Source organism: Trachemys scripta, chromosome 18, assembly GCF_013100865.1.
Source record: "Trachemys scripta elegans isolate TJP31775 chromosome 18, CAS_Tse_1.0, whole genome shotgun sequence".
Taxonomy (NCBI): domain Eukaryota; kingdom Metazoa; phylum Chordata; order Testudines; family Emydidae; genus Trachemys; species Trachemys scripta.
Window position 1 is genome coordinate 12,990,255 of NC_048315.1, and position 15,115 is coordinate 13,005,369.

Below are 15,115 nucleotides of genomic sequence, written 5' to 3' on the forward strand. Positions count from 1 at the left end.
GTTAAAAATCTGAAGTATATTGAATAAAGCTTCAATTCCTTCAAGCTGTCAGCTTTTTAAATGTGTATGTACATATTGCTTGGATTTAGTTTTAAAGGCAGAGCATGAACTACTGAAAGTTTTTCAGCTCTGAGCACTGACAAGGTAGGTGTACTACATGTGCTCCTTCACAAGTCTTCATCTCTACTTCCTCACTTAACTTGCTTATCCTCTAAACAGCAAGATGACAATTATAAACCTCTACATGTATCTTCTGGAAAAGTGATGGATTTGTATCCATATTCAGGAAAACACTGTGCAAGGAAGTACAGGTGTTAGGTGAAGTAGAGCTGAAAGTCAACACATGGGCTAGTCAACAACTTTAATAAGGTTTATTTTGATATTGTCAGCCATTCTTCCTGACCCATAAATACTAAACAAACCAACTGTACATAAATTACAAAAAATCAAAAAGGAACTCCTTCTACTAAGAAAAAACCTGAAAAATTCACCCAAATCCTAGAGAAGGCTTTACAGGGAGATAGACGCCCGCCCCTCCCTCCCTCCGTCTCAGCAAGTTTGTGAACTGGATTCTGCTAAATTACTGCAACTCCTCTTTCTCCTGCTAGCTCCCAAGTTTGCTCTTCAGAAACTAAACTTTATTGCTAAAGAAAAACAGCTCTAAGCATTATGGAGGCAGTGATGGCTGAAGCTGCAGGCAACCCAAAACACTAGGTGAGAGCAATGAATTGCCCAGTTAATCTCAATGGGATATTGATACTGATAAGTATCTTTGGTGCTCAACCATCTCAAAGATGAGCACCATCAATGGCTTATCAACATGAGGAAAATGTGCCAGCTTAACTGTACTAGTATAGTTTGTGTGTAGCCACTTAGTCTAATTTATGTCCACATAAGAAGACATGGCAGCAAACTCACATAGGTAATTTCAATTTTCAAAATGCTTAATGACTAAGGAACCCATATCCCACTGCCTATCAGTGGGACTTAAACTCCAATGCACCTTTGGTACTTTTAAATTTCTTATTGGCCTCCCCTGCAATCTGACCCATGAACAAGCTTAGGCTGTCAGACTAAAGGGGAGGTAAATTCCTGAGAGGGGCACAGAGGGGCTTTGCTAGGTACTTGTGTGTTAGTTTATACCTACAAACAGATATTGCTAACATCATCTAGGTCTTCACAGAAACTGTATGCATCAAATCAGAGGACAGCTGACAACTGTCACAAAATACATATGCCACTTCCCTCTAGGAGGCAGCAAATGACCATAGTACTGGCTCATTCCCTAAACTAGGAAACAGAAATGGTACCAAACAACTAATGCATATTTTGCTGCATCATACTACTGTCACAGAAGTTAATGTTTAATGCCAGGGGCTCCATTTAAACTCCATGTTTATCCTTGAACAATCCATGTAGGCCTAGTTAGTATCATTTACTCTTTCCCCTCTATTTTGTATTCTCCCTCAGGAAGTATGAATACATCTCTTGGAGCTGCTTAGCTGTATTATTCATACACTATCTTGTTTGAAAAACTGTACTGTAATTTTAGTAAAGTAGTTTAGAGTGCTGTCTCTTCTGCAGCAGGTGGGTTGGTAGAAAGTGTGTGGGTGTGGACATCAGCAGGACACACAAAGGGTTGAACATGAAGGTACTAGAGAGGTTTAAAGCATTTTGGCTTTTATCTTTGATGAGGAAAGGAACATATACAAGTCCAGCAAGGGAAAACTAAGGTACACTGGGAGCTTGTCTATCTCAAGGAGCAGATTCCTTTACCTAGTCTAGATCAGGTTTATTTTAGTAGTGAATTTCTGCATATTTTGGGAGCACAGCTTCAGCCTCACAGAAGCATAGAGGACCACTCCACTAGTGCCAGATCCTATAAAATACTTATGTATATATTATAATTCATTTAACAATTGAAAGACTGAATTAAGGGAACACTTTTTCCAAGTTAGGATGTATATTTTGCATGGATCCCATGAATAAAATATATAAGAATGGTCCTCTATTTACAAATAGTGAAATTTCTCTAGCAGTAGCATGTGGTAGTCTAGGTCACTCATGTTGAATGCTGCCATTAAACAAGGTACACACACACTCCATGTACTGTTTTAAGAGTGACACTTCATTTAATTCTTTTGCCTGTGCATGTTTCTCCTCATACGCAATAAACAGCTCCGGGATAGATGCAGCCTTCCACCCAGCACTAAATTAAAGGGAAAAGGGCTTGGCACAGATGAACACCACTATAATCAATACCCACACCAAAACAAAGCTAGTTTAGCTTTTCACTGTTAAGTCCTATAACTTTATGCTTAGTGCAAATTGAACACTCAAACACCTCTTTATTGGAAAGGCACTTGTTACTGAGACAAATGCAAGGAAACACGGCCTGGAATAATCCTAAATAGAGCTAGTGACAGCAATTATTTGGCAGCAATAGGTTGGAAAAACAAAAACCTTAACAGAATGAGGTGGCCAACTCTGCCTCTTTATAGTGTTTGCCACAAAAGTGATGATGGTGGAAGGGTTTTATTCAAACTTTTCATCGCCTTCTTCCACATCTTTCAGACTGAGCACTTCGAGCGAGCCTTTCCCTTTAGTCTCGCACCGGATCAGTTCGTCGATCTCCCTGAAGCAGCCTGGATCAATGAGGCACACCTGAAACATTTTACATATCAGTCAGTGAAGATTTTAGCCAACACTGTGTCCTTTTCTCCTATAGCAATTTAATATACAGAGATGACTGACCCACTAGGAGTTAAGGAAACTTTTCCACATCCCTAAAAGCCTATATTTAAACAATCCACATGGATCCATCTTTTGTTTGAGGGAGTTTTGCAGCTCCACCTACTAATGCTCAACCTGCTAATAATACAGCAGTGAAATTGCAGAAGAAGTCCAGTGTGTTGTAAGTAGCCCAAAATATTACTAATTACGGATCTTGTTTAAATTTATAGTTATTTTGGTGGAATACCTTTTAAATAAGTTACAGTACAGTCAGAACTGAATTGCAGTAAGATATGGTGCATGTGTTTTGCACTGTAAGACAATTAAAATTTACCATCCTAACATATAGGGGACTGGCAAAATGAGAAAAGGAAGAAGTTAAACACAGCAACTTTTAGCAGTGATGCATTGTACTTTTCAAAGTTTGAGCCAGCAATTCTACAACAAATATGGGTACAGGTAGATGATTGAGTCAAGAACTCTCATTCCTCAAGCAAGTGTTCTGACAGTCCTGAGCCTTTTAAAGGTTTGAAAGCAGTCACGAAGACCATGAAAAATTTAAAAAAACCAAAACAATACCCAAAATTACAATTTCAGCTAACCCACACACAGGTTTTACATGTAGCCTTCAAAAGAAGGCAACTAAATGTAGAAAAATTGACCATAGAAACTAGATTCTTACAATTTCTAACTGCTCATCGAAGTCTTCACTCTCTATAACTTTGATCAGTGGTTTGAGCTTCTCTTTTAGCTTCTTGCCCTCTTTTGCTGGGAGAATAAACCGCAGTCTCATGTGAGCCCGCTCAATCTGCATAGTCTCCTTTAACTGTCTGATCACTTCCAAAGCCTGCAAAGACATTAACTACAAATGAAATTCACATATGCTCATTTGTTATTTACATAGCACCATATCCCACACTCAGGTTTAGCATTATTTACAACTGCTTATAGATACTCCAGAAACATTCCTTGGTACCGTCCACTGGAATTCTCCAGGAATATGTTTGGTATATTCTAATCAGAACTGATTATTGAGAAGATCTGCCTTTTCATGTTAAAGTATTGCTAGAATTGGACTTAAGGTGTCAGAAAAAGCAGGAAATGTTAAACAAGGCGGTTATATCAAAAACTATAAAAAGTCAGGACATTCAAAAATTAAGGATAAACACACTGTCCCACTGAACCACAGGAGGTAAGAAGAAAGCATAAGCATTGAGTATTCTTGCTTTTGTTTTACACCCAACTTTTCTACTCTTAATAATCTGTAGTTAGAAGAACAGGAGTACTTGTGGCACCTTAGAGACTAACAAATTTATTAGAGCATAAGCTTTCGTGGACTACAGCCCACTTCTTCGGATGCATATAGAGTACACTATATGCATCCGAAGAAGTGGGCTGTAGTCCACGAAAGCTTATGCTCTAATAAATTTGTTAGTCTCTAAGGTGCCACAAGTACTCCTGTTCTTCTAACTACAGATTATTAAGAGTAGAAAAGTTGGGTGTAAAACAAAAGCAAGAATACTCAATGCTTATGCTTTCTTCTTACCTCCTGTGGTTCAGTGGGACAGTGTGTTTATCCTTAATTTTTGAATGTCCTGACTTTTTATAGTTTTTGATATAACCGCCTTGTTTAACATTTCCTGCTTTTTCTGACACCTTAAGTCCAATTCTAGCAATACTTTAACATGAAAAGGCAGATCTTCTCAATAATCAGTTCTGATTAGAATATACCAAACATATTCCTGGAGAATTCCAGTGGACGGTACCAAGGAATGTTTCTGGAGTATCTATAAGCAGTTGTAAATAATGCTAAACCTGAGTNTACTCTATATGCATCCGAAGAAGTGGGCTGTAGTCCACGAAAGCTTATGCTCTAATAAATTTGTTAGTCTCTAAGGTGCCACAAGTACTCCTGTTCTTTTTGCAGATACAGACTAACACTGCTGCTACTCTGAAATCTGTAGTTAGTTTCCTTCCTCCCTTTTGTGGGCAGATACAAACCAAACTACAAAGTTTCAGAATACACGTGTCTCTTTCTAACATTCAGCTCCTATTCCACCTCTTTCTGTCAAACAATGCTCACTTACCATCCTTAGATTTAGGTTCAAGTGACTCCTGTGGATGTTAATAAGGAAACTATATACAAAAATTCTTTTAAGTGAAAACAGAATTTTTGGGAACTGATACAGACCTGCTGTTTGGTGCTCTTGTTTGGTTTAACAGAATAGTGGATATCCTTCATGGCTCTTTCTATAAGGATTACTGTGTATGGCCTCTTTGTTTCAGGATTCACACATTTCTCAGCGACAATAGTTGCAATGTCTCTAAACATCTGCTCCAATTGTGTGTGTCGCTCTTTGTCAGATACCTGCAATTCCCCTTTTGTTAAAATCTAGAAGTGATTAATCAAGAATGAAAAATTATATTCAATAGTAATAATACATATTTGACTGAAGAATAGCTCTGGGAAAGTTACTGACTTGTTTTCAAAGTAACAATTACAGTATGTCTTAGCTTAATTTGTGTATATATCTTTAACTTGACTAGGTTATTCTGCAACATGTCAAGTATAACACTAGACTTTTTTCATAATACAAAAAAACCTTATGCAAAAGTATAATGCTTGTCTCATTAAACTATAAAAAGGAAATAGTGTTTTTCAGATAAGGGTCAAATCCTACAAATTAAGTTAACAATTTATATAAGTGTACCAACAAGGGGACCAAAAAGGTAAAAATGTAACAGGTTTATTGAACACAAACCATTTCAAAACAAACAGCATTACTGAATATCTTGTTTGATTAAAAATGCAGATTTACTATTCATCCCCACTCATTCCTATTACATTATAAATAGACCAATATAACAAAGAAATCTTTTGGATCAAGACACTTGTGAAATAAAACTTTATTACATTTCTTCCTCCATCCCTATCTTACATTAGAAATTGGTCTAGCTAAAGTTCTTTGGGACGGGGACCTTGCTTCGACATGTCTGTAAAGGACAATGCATCCTAATGATGCTATATAAAAAGTTCAAGTGGTCAGAACTCAGTTTTATAAATATCTCACTAGAAAGATCAGATATCAAGAAGAATGCCCCTTCCCTCCCCACCAGGAAGCTGGTTCAGTAGTGACTGAAAGGGAAAAGTATCCTTTACTGCCTATAACAACTAGGCATTGCATGGACATCCCCCATCAGTCTACTAATCTGATATGACCCTGCTTTGCTCACGAGATCTGTGAGGAACACATGACAAGCACAAAGTGGTGTTGCTGAAGACCACAGATTTAAACCACTTTATTTCCAAAGAGAAGGGAAAAATAGGTTTACCCAAAACTGTGATCAATAATAGAAAAAAAACAAAATATGTAATATACTAGAAAAGTCATTAAACTCTAACAGCATCAGTTAACAGATGGATATTCAGTTTAGCTAAATTTTAATGGAGGAAGGCTAGAGTCTTTTGTGATTCACAATAAGGTGTGTTTACTCTATGCTTTCATGTATAGAGGACCTACCGTCTTGCAGATTTCTGTTTGGTCATCAGTTCCAAACGCTTTGAGGAGATCTTCCTTCTTTGCAACTTGACCTTTAGAGACGTTTACAAATACTGTGTTGGTCTGTAGAACTTCATCAATGTCTTTTTCACTGGTAAATAATAATTGTATTCACAATTAGAAAACACATGCAAGCATAGCATTAACTAGCAGGGAGTAGTCTTGTGGCCTCCTACTCTGCATCTGAGGCTAGCCAATTAGTGGAAGCAGGGAACTTGAGTGTGGGCAGCTATCGGACCTTCTCCCCAGGAGGAATGCTATTTGGGGCCCTCCATAAACCTAACTCTATCTAACACAACATGAAGATGCCTTTTGTAGCTTTATGGAGTAGTTAATTCATTACTAATTTCTTAAGATGACACCATCAAGTGACTGAAATGAGAAACAAAATTTCCTTCCTAGATTCCTATCACCATGTTGGTTATTAAAAAGGAAAGGATTTTAACATTTCCTCTAGTTTATACTGCTTGTTTACTTTCAATCACTTCTTGCAGCTGGAACCATGAAAATCAATTAAGTCAGTCTCATATTTTGGTTATCTATGCTGAAACATTTGCGTTGCATGGACTGCCGAATGTTTTTGTTTATAGAGAACTATTTTCACTGGAATTTTAAAAAATGTCAACGTTTAAGAGTTGGTTTTCACAAAAAAAAAAGTTAAATGCTGGGGTTAAACAATGGCTAGTTAAGTCTGTGCAGTCATTAATGTTCCTTTAGGACTCCAAATATGACACAAAATATTAATTTTGTGGGACTAGTCTTTGATTTTTTTCAAAGTTAAACTCTTAGCTATGTCAGAGAAGCTAAAGAAGAGACATGGTTGAGACAATGAAATATAAGAGACTCTCAATAGGCACTCAAACATTATGCTGATAGGGATAATATAAGTCCCAGAGAGAAAGACATATGAAATGAGAGTTTTTGATTCATAGTGACTGCAGGGAGAGGTCTTTATTCTCAAACTGCTGTTGCCTCTTCAACATTAGTGGTGCAGAAACATAAAACAAGCACTGCCAACTGCAAGCCCCTGTACAAACATTGCAACAAAACAGATCAATATTTTCCAAATAAGAGCAGTAAAAACTGGCAGTGGCAACAGAGTGTATTTCTAAATCCTGAAGTAAAACAACATCCACAAGAAGAGAAGGCGCTACAGTTTCAAAGGAGGGACACTTCCTCATGCAGAGGGTAGGAGGACATTTAGAAAAGTTAAGGCAAATAAACTAAAGGTGTGAAGATACCTTCAAAGGGCGAGGAAAGATGCAAGGAGGATCCAGGAGACTACGCTGGCATAACCCTGTAGATATATGCAGCCTACATCAATACAGGAACACCACCTCCCCAACTGACAGTAACTAGGTTGATAGAAGCATTCTTCCATTGACAAAACTGCAGCACTCAAGGGTGTGTTTTTTCATACCCCTGACTAATATAGCTACCTCACCCTAACTTTTAACGCTATGGCTACACTAGAGAGTGCTGCTGTGAGCTCTATAGTGTAGCCACTCTAAGCAGACGGGAGATACCTCTCCCATCGACTCAGTTAATCTACTCCCAACAAGCGGCAGCACCTAAGTCAGTGGAAAAAGCTCTCCCACTGCCATAGTGCTGTCCACACCGGTGTTTAAGTCCATGCAACTTATGTCACTCAGGGGCTGACTTATACTGACATAAATGGTAATGTAGACATAGCCTGAGTGTAGGCCATGCTTAGTTACAGGAAACTAAGGCCATGTTTACTCCTGAATGAGAGCATCTACACGCTTTAACTTATGTGCATTGACTCCATGCCTCTAGCGGATTCTTCAAATTCCAGAGAGCCCACAAGTAGACAGAGTAGGTGCTTTCAGAACCTCTGTCAGTAACGCAGGACAGGGCCGACTCCTAGCTTCCCTGCACTCTGCGAACACCTCCCCCAATACCTGGGTGCGAATCCCTCCTTGAGTGGGATGAGGGCAAGTTACCTCTGCTCTGTAAGTGTTAGCACCAGCTAAAGGAGTAGGATACGGGTGAGTCCTGGCCTGGTCCATTTCACCAGGAGCTAGATGTTGACAGGCACCTATTTAGATAAGGCACTTCCCAGCACCACCTGGGGCATCCACTCCACTCCGTTCCAGCCCTCAGATAGCCAAATCTCCTCCCCTCCAGAAATCCCCTAGCGAGGGGGTCCCACCCCAACTCCTCAAATGTCCTCAGACCCTCACCGCCCTCCTGGCCCTGCACGAGACTCCCCTCCTTCCCAGCAGCCCTGCACCTGCCTCAGACCCCCCCCCATCTTTCCCCCATGCCCTACCCCATCTCTCCCTCCTCCCCCCACTCCTACCCCATCCCCCTAACACCCACCCTCTCCCCAGCCCCTTAGTACCCCCCCAGCCCTGCCCCAAGCCCCCCCACATCCCCTCTACACCCTACCCCATCTCTCCCTCCTCCCCTACCCCATCCCCCTAGCACCCACCCTCTCCCCAGCCCCTTACCACCCCCAGCCCTGCCCCAAGCCCCCCCACACCCCTTCTACACCCTACCCCATATCTCCCGCCTCCCTATCCCTCCTCCACCCTAGTGACCGCCCTCTCCCCAGCCCCTTACCACCCCCCCAGCCCTGCCCCAAGCCCCCCCACATCCCCTCTACACCCTACCCCATCTCTCCCTCCTCCACTACCCCATCCCCCTAGCACCCACCCTCTCCCCAGCCCCTTACCACCCCCCAGCCCTGCCCCAAGCCCCCCCCCATCCCCTCTACACCCTACCCCATACCTTCCTCCTCCACCCTAGCGCCCACCCTCTCCCCAGCCCCTTACCGCCCCCCCGCCCGGCCCCAAGCCCCCCCATCTCCTCCATGCCCTACCCCATATCTCCCTCCTCCCCATCCCACCCGCCCTCTCCCCAGCCCCTTACCGCCCCTGCAGCCCGAGCCCGGCCCCGGCCTGTACTCACGCCCCGCTCCGCCAGCCCATGACTTTGTTGCGGTAGCAGGCGATCTCGAAGCGCTTCCCGGCGCGCCGGGTGCGCACCACGGCCACGTTGGTGAGGCGGATCTGGTTGGTGGGGGTGAAGATGGACATGGCGGCGGTGCAGGGAGCCCGGGGCCCGTCAGATAGCTGAGAGGTCTGTCAACAAGCAGCGCTGCGCCACTGTTATTAGCCGCCGCCTCCTCCTCCTGTGACGTCAGCGCAACACCGGAAACAGGCGGCTCGGGGGGCCGCCGAAAGGCGTCCGGGCGGGGAAACGAGGCCCGGGAATCCAGGGTTCCGGGGCAGCGGCCACAGAGGGAGAGGAGCGAGCGCGCGCGCGCGGGGTGGGTGTGTGCGCGCGCTACTTCTCCTCGCGCGTGGGGTCAGTTCCCCCTCGCAGGGGCCCAGTCTTCCCGGGGGGAGAGCGCCAGGCCGCGGCACCCGGGCTCGGGGCTCTCCCAGCGCCGTGGCACCCTGCGTGGGGGGCTGACCTGGGCCCCCCGGAGAGGGGCGGTTTGAAAGCAGGGCCCTGAGCCGATGTGAGTGGGGGGCAAATCCCCCCTGCCCCGTGCACGGTTCCCCTGGCTTGTGGGCACCGGCGGGCCGCCCAGAGAGAAACACGCCTGTGCCTGCCCTCAGCCCCACGTAGCTGGGGGGCAGGACACCGGGCCACCCCCTGAGCCACCTACCAGACCCCAACGGGCCACAGCTCCATGAGTATTCATGTATATGAGTGCGCGATGGGTATTAGTGCATCGCAATAGGGCTATGCACGGAGCACCGTCCCCGGGCAGGGTGCTGTGGAGGGGCCCGAGACAGCCCCCGCCGGGGGAGCTCACCTACTCCGCGCAGTTTTACTGCCAAACCCACGCGCCCATCACCGTGTCTTCTGGGCCGTGTGTCTCCCTTCTCTGGGGCATGGATGCAAATGGCTGCTGGGTGGGGTTCATCAATACGAGTGACATGCTGCAGAGGGTCGGCTGGCGTGGGTGACTGTACTCCTGGGATTGTGGGTGAGAAGGGGCTGAGAGTGGCTTGACTCTGTGTGTTTTTGTAGCGTGTGTTTCCCTGGCGGGCTGAGTTTCTGTGACTGTGTTCGTGGTATTCTGTTTCTATGCGATTGCGTGTGGGGTGTATGTGTAGGATCGGGCGCTTCCGCCTCCCGGGATTGTCTTTGCTGTATTAGGTTAGTATCCCATTTCTTTAGCCCGGTGAAGTTGCACTGCCTATCTGATGTTTTTGCGTCTGAGAGATTGTTTGTCTATGATTGTAAATGTTTAGAGTGTTTGTGATCGCGTGTGTTTTTGTTTTCTAGGCACGAGGAAGAAAACACTGCCACACCAGCCCTGAGCTCTGTATAGCTTCCTTTTCATCAGTAGCAATCTATAAAGCGAAGTGGGGAGGAAGGGGAAAAAACAAACGCCCAGACTCCCAGCATTCCTCTGCAAACAGCATGGCTGCCCCCAGGAGCTCGTGGGGATTTCTCTGTCCTAGTTAAGTTGGTTACCTAAAATGCAGAAGGGTAGCTGCAAATTGCCACATCACGCTCTGGAATGCTGAATTTTTGGCTGGTGTTTCAGGTCCTAACTATCCTGGCTGCTTGTGCTGACGCTCATGCCATGGGTAAGTACTATTGTGTGGAGACACCTCATGATTTTTAGGGGATCGTTGTAGCTAGTGCCTTGACAGAGGATATATCTCTTATTAAACTGAAACGACACTGATTTAACCATAACACATCAGGAATAACCTGTTGTCCTGCTGCTCCCAGCAAGGTGGGAATGGGCTCACTTGCTTGCTACTGTTAGGTCTGCGTGCAACACACACTCAGTTGCTTATTCTCTTAAAAAGGAGTCAAATTAGTGCCAAGCCTGGAAGGGGTGACCCCTGTGACCAATATCTTGAAACCTTAGGGCTGCTGGGACCACTCGAGTGCAGGTTGGCTTTACAAATAGAAATGAAATTGGAACATGTCTCTGATGGAAACACCCAGAGTGAAATCTGTTAGTATCCGAGAAATGTAGGAAACAGTAATATAAAGGTAACCCTGAATTACTGCTGTGCCTTTCTCCAGTGGTGCCCCTGGGGAAACACCTCTGAGCCAGCTAATGTTGGCTTTTGGGTGTTAATTTCCAGTCAGAGTTCAAGGGTGTTAATTACAGGCAGTTGAATGTATCTAAACTCCATAAAGGGAAGGTGTGTGTGTGATTGGGAGCAGTGAGGAACGGGAGAGGTGTAGGATGCTGTTTCTGTCGCTACATTGATGATGAAGGAAACTGCTGCTGCTTTTGCTGAGTTGGAAGAGGGCAGTCATGATTTATTCTCATTTTAGATGCATCAGCAGATACTTGGAGCTACTTCTACACTCATCTGATGTCCATATGGCTAAACAGGTTTTACATCTACTCTTGTGCGGCTTTTGGCATTGGTATTTGGATCTGCTTTCAGTTCATTGCCACCAAAGCCAAAAAGCAGGTAAGTGAGACTCACAATTCTAGCATTTATATTCTTTCAACTGGGAGTATACAACAGTAATCCTTTAACCCACTACTGAAATGTATCCTCCTTTGGTGTGGGAGTGTGGCATTTCATTTCAGTGTAGTCCACTCTAGGCCATGTGCAAGTTCTAACTTCTTAAAGTTTAAATGTGGTTTGGCATCCTCGAAAATCATAATACTTGATGTGTGTTAGAAATATAACAAAAACATACCTGTTGAATATTTTACTGCCTTGTAAGCGACATGTGAACTGATCTCACATAATCACCTCTGTTTATTATGTGAAGAAGATTTGCCATTCTGGACTGGGCCAGCACTTTTTCAAATCCTGTCTCTGCCAGCTGTTAACACCTGATATTTGAGAAGTAAGTCCTGTTCCCATTGAAGTTAATGATAAAAGTTCCATGATTTCACTAGGATCAGGATTACGCCTGTCAAGAGGGTAAAAACTCCCTCATAAAATATTTAGTTGTGTATGTGGGTAAGTGTGTAGATATGTGGGATGGGAGGAAGGCATGTCTTCAGACACCTGCTGTGATCAAGTCACACCCTATATTGTGAGATCAGATTACAGTAACGTGGCTTATTTAAATGAGAGGATGCTAGTTTGATTGTTTTTATGGGCCAGTGGTAACTCTAAAACTTATCACTGTTACATTTGCTAGAGCTCACCAACCATCCTGAAGATCTGACTAGGTAGTTTGCGTTTTATGTGAAAACTAGCTTAAGATGAGTTTGAAAGGGGTAAGACTGGGATACTACAATTGTTTTGTAGGATGAAAAATCCACCGAGAAGCTAACTCCATCTAAAGTAACACAAGATGTGCTGATAAATGGATATACAATGCCAAAGACGAAGGAGGTTTATGTTGCTGGGGTGAAGGTTTTCTATGGCTCTCAGACTGGCACTGCTAAGGTAAGTCATTTTATTCTACTTGGACAAAGTTAATTCAAAATGTTATTGAAGTGTAACTTTGGGTTGCAAACTGTGCATGGTTCAAGAACCCGAAAGTGAAATTGACTAGGTTTTTGTTGTCCAATAAAATAAAAAAGTGAAGAGAAAATTAGATTTTAAAGAATTATTCATCTTTAAAAATCTAAGGGATTATTACATCAACTCTTTAAAATATACTCTATTAATCTTTTGGTGTCACTTTAAACTCCTCTTGTGTGGAGAGATGCTGCTTTAATCAGTTTTTGTCTTTGACAGAGAAACATTATAAAGTGGAGTGATTTTTTGTGTGTGTCTGTAGAAATACTCACTTTTTCCAAAACAAAATGCATTTCACTTTAAAAAAAAGAAAATGTGTGTTTTATAGGTATCTTTGTTCTGTTTCTGTACATGATAGCCGTATGAAATATCAGCTTCTTGTTACAAGGTTTGTGAGTTTCTAACACCCTCTCATGAATTTGTTTGACTCTTCTTTCGGTTGGGTTATTGCAGATATAGCCTTTCTATGTCTCTCTCTCTCTCTCTCTCTCTCCCTCCAGGGATTTGCAACAATTCTTGCTGAAGCTATTCTCTCCCTTAATTTGCCTGCAGAAATCATTAACATGAGAGACTATGATCCTGATGATTGTCTAGCCGAAGAGGTTAGTATTTTTCTTTCTTCCCCCTTCCTAGATAGGTAAAATATATAAATGTAACAATTCCCTGGGTCTGTTGAGAGGTCTGATGTCTTCTGCATCTCCCTGCAGACCTCCCCTAGTTCCCTGCAAATCCCACAAGATTTGTGTTGAAGAGTGCATCTGTGGGGTAAATGGGAACCTTCAATGCTGGGCTTCTTACAGCCTAAAATACTACCTTGAAGTAATTTAATATTGGTCCTTATTTGATATCAACTTGATATTTCTTTTCTAAGAGGAGGTAGGATGATAGTCTCTGTCTAGAACCTAGACCTATGATCCTGGGAGATCTGAGTTCTTCTTTTGGTTCTTCTGCAAGCTTTCTCAGTAAGATAGAGATATTACTCAAGTTCCTCACTGTGCCTCAGTGTCCTGTCTGGGAGTAATAGTAATTCATCTCTACTTCACTGCGGTGTTGAGATTTATTTAGTTAATGTTCATAAAGTTCCTTTAGATTTTTGAATGGAAATGCTGTATGGGGCAAAATGTTTCTTAATACAGTTTTTCCTAATTAATTGAATCCATGGTTTATACAAAGAGTGAACTTACCAGCTTCATGCCTAGGGTTTTCTGCCTTAGACTTCATACCTAGACTTCTAAAAAGACAATAACATTCTCTTCCTGACACTCTAATATTAAAGTTGTTTTAGAAAATCCACTGATCATCCCTTTAAAATATTCTTTTCCTCTGCTAAACTGTCTTCAGGCAACCAGCAAAAATATTTGTGTGTTTCTGGTTGCTACCTACACTGATGGACAGCCAACTGAAAATGCAGCATGGTTCTGCAAATGGTTAGAAGAGGCTGTGAATGACTTTAGGTTTGGCAAAACCTATCTGAAAGGAATGAGATACGCTGTGTTTGGCTTGGGAAATTCAGTATATGTGGACCACTACAACACGGTGAGTTTCTCTGGATTTTCTTTTTGTTTTCTGATCCTGAAGAATTGCTAAGCATCTTTGGTGTCTGCAGACATCAGTGAGACTGATGGTGTTCTGCACCTCTTGGGTTAGGCAGTTAGTGTTCTTGAGACTCCTTGCTTTTAAGAGGAAGTTGGAAAATTAGATGTTTAAAGGATGCAGTATTTAAGGCCAGATCCAGCTCCCCTTCAAGTGCAGCACGCTATCAAAGTGAAGAGGAATGATTCCCATTGGTACTATGTTAACCTGCGGAGTGTTTTCCTCCGGATGGTAGTTCAGACACTTGTAAAACTATATAGTAACTCTGATCCCCAGCCTTTGTAATATATACAGAATACGTTTTGTAAATCTCTCATTGAATTTCCAGGCTTTTAAAACCAGTAATTAGTAGATAAAGCTGTCATATTTGTTTTGTCATAGGCTGTTCAGTACGATTTTTAAAGGGCAAAATAAACCACTGACTTATTATTGCCTCTCTCCCTTTTTTAAAGTACTCCTTTCTCTGCATTTCATTTACTATACTCGATCATGTAAATCTTGATATTCGCCAGCTATATGATAGTCTGATGGTGTTTAACTAGGGTTACCATATTTAGTGCCTCCGAAAGGAGGACACTTTAAAGGGGCCCCAACCCCAGCCCCGCCCCAACCCCACCCCCTCCCCAAAGTCTCCGCCCCCTCCCCTGCTTCCTGCGAACATTTGAGTCGCGGGAAGCCTGAAGCAGGTAAGGGTGTGTGTGTGGGGGGGGGAGAAGGCGCGGCCCACCCCCGGCACCGCAGGTCCCCAGCCCGTCCCCCGGCCCGGCACTGCCGGCCGAGCCCCCGACC

The 15,115-nt window shown here is 43.2% G+C and overlaps 2 protein-coding genes across 2 annotated transcripts in view; one reads left to right on the forward strand and one right to left on the reverse strand.

Annotated features, from left to right (window-relative positions):
• Positions 1–355: 355 nt before the first annotated feature.
• Positions 356–9,454, reverse strand: SBDS (SBDS ribosome maturation factor). The gene is made up of 5 exons (XM_034752997.1): positions 9,228–9,454; positions 6,255–6,384; positions 4,925–5,125; positions 3,416–3,580; positions 356–2,664 (listed from the first exon to the last, which is right to left on the reverse strand). Exons 1-5 carry the CDS (start codon positions 9,353–9,355, stop codon positions 2,536–2,538), a joined length of 753 nt encoding a protein of 250 aa, XP_034608888.1. The 5' UTR covers positions 9,356–9,454; the 3' UTR covers positions 356–2,535.
• Positions 9,455–10,321: 867 nt separating this feature from the next.
• The window catches only part of LOC117867745 (S-adenosyl-L-methionine-dependent tRNA 4-demethylwyosine synthase TYW1-like), a 138,412-nt gene continuing 133,618 nt past the window's right edge, over positions 10,322–15,115 (forward strand). Inside the window, exons 1-6 of the mRNA XM_034752988.1 lie at positions 10,322–10,430; positions 10,560–10,867; positions 11,577–11,719; positions 12,518–12,658; positions 13,234–13,335; positions 14,075–14,269. Coding sequence (XP_034608879.1) covers positions 10,798–10,867; positions 11,577–11,719; positions 12,518–12,658; positions 13,234–13,335; positions 14,075–14,269 — 651 coding nt within the window. The 5' untranslated portion in view covers positions 10,322–10,430; positions 10,560–10,797. The remainder of the gene's footprint in view (positions 10,431–10,559; positions 10,868–11,576; positions 11,720–12,517; positions 12,659–13,233; positions 13,336–14,074; positions 14,270–15,115) is intronic.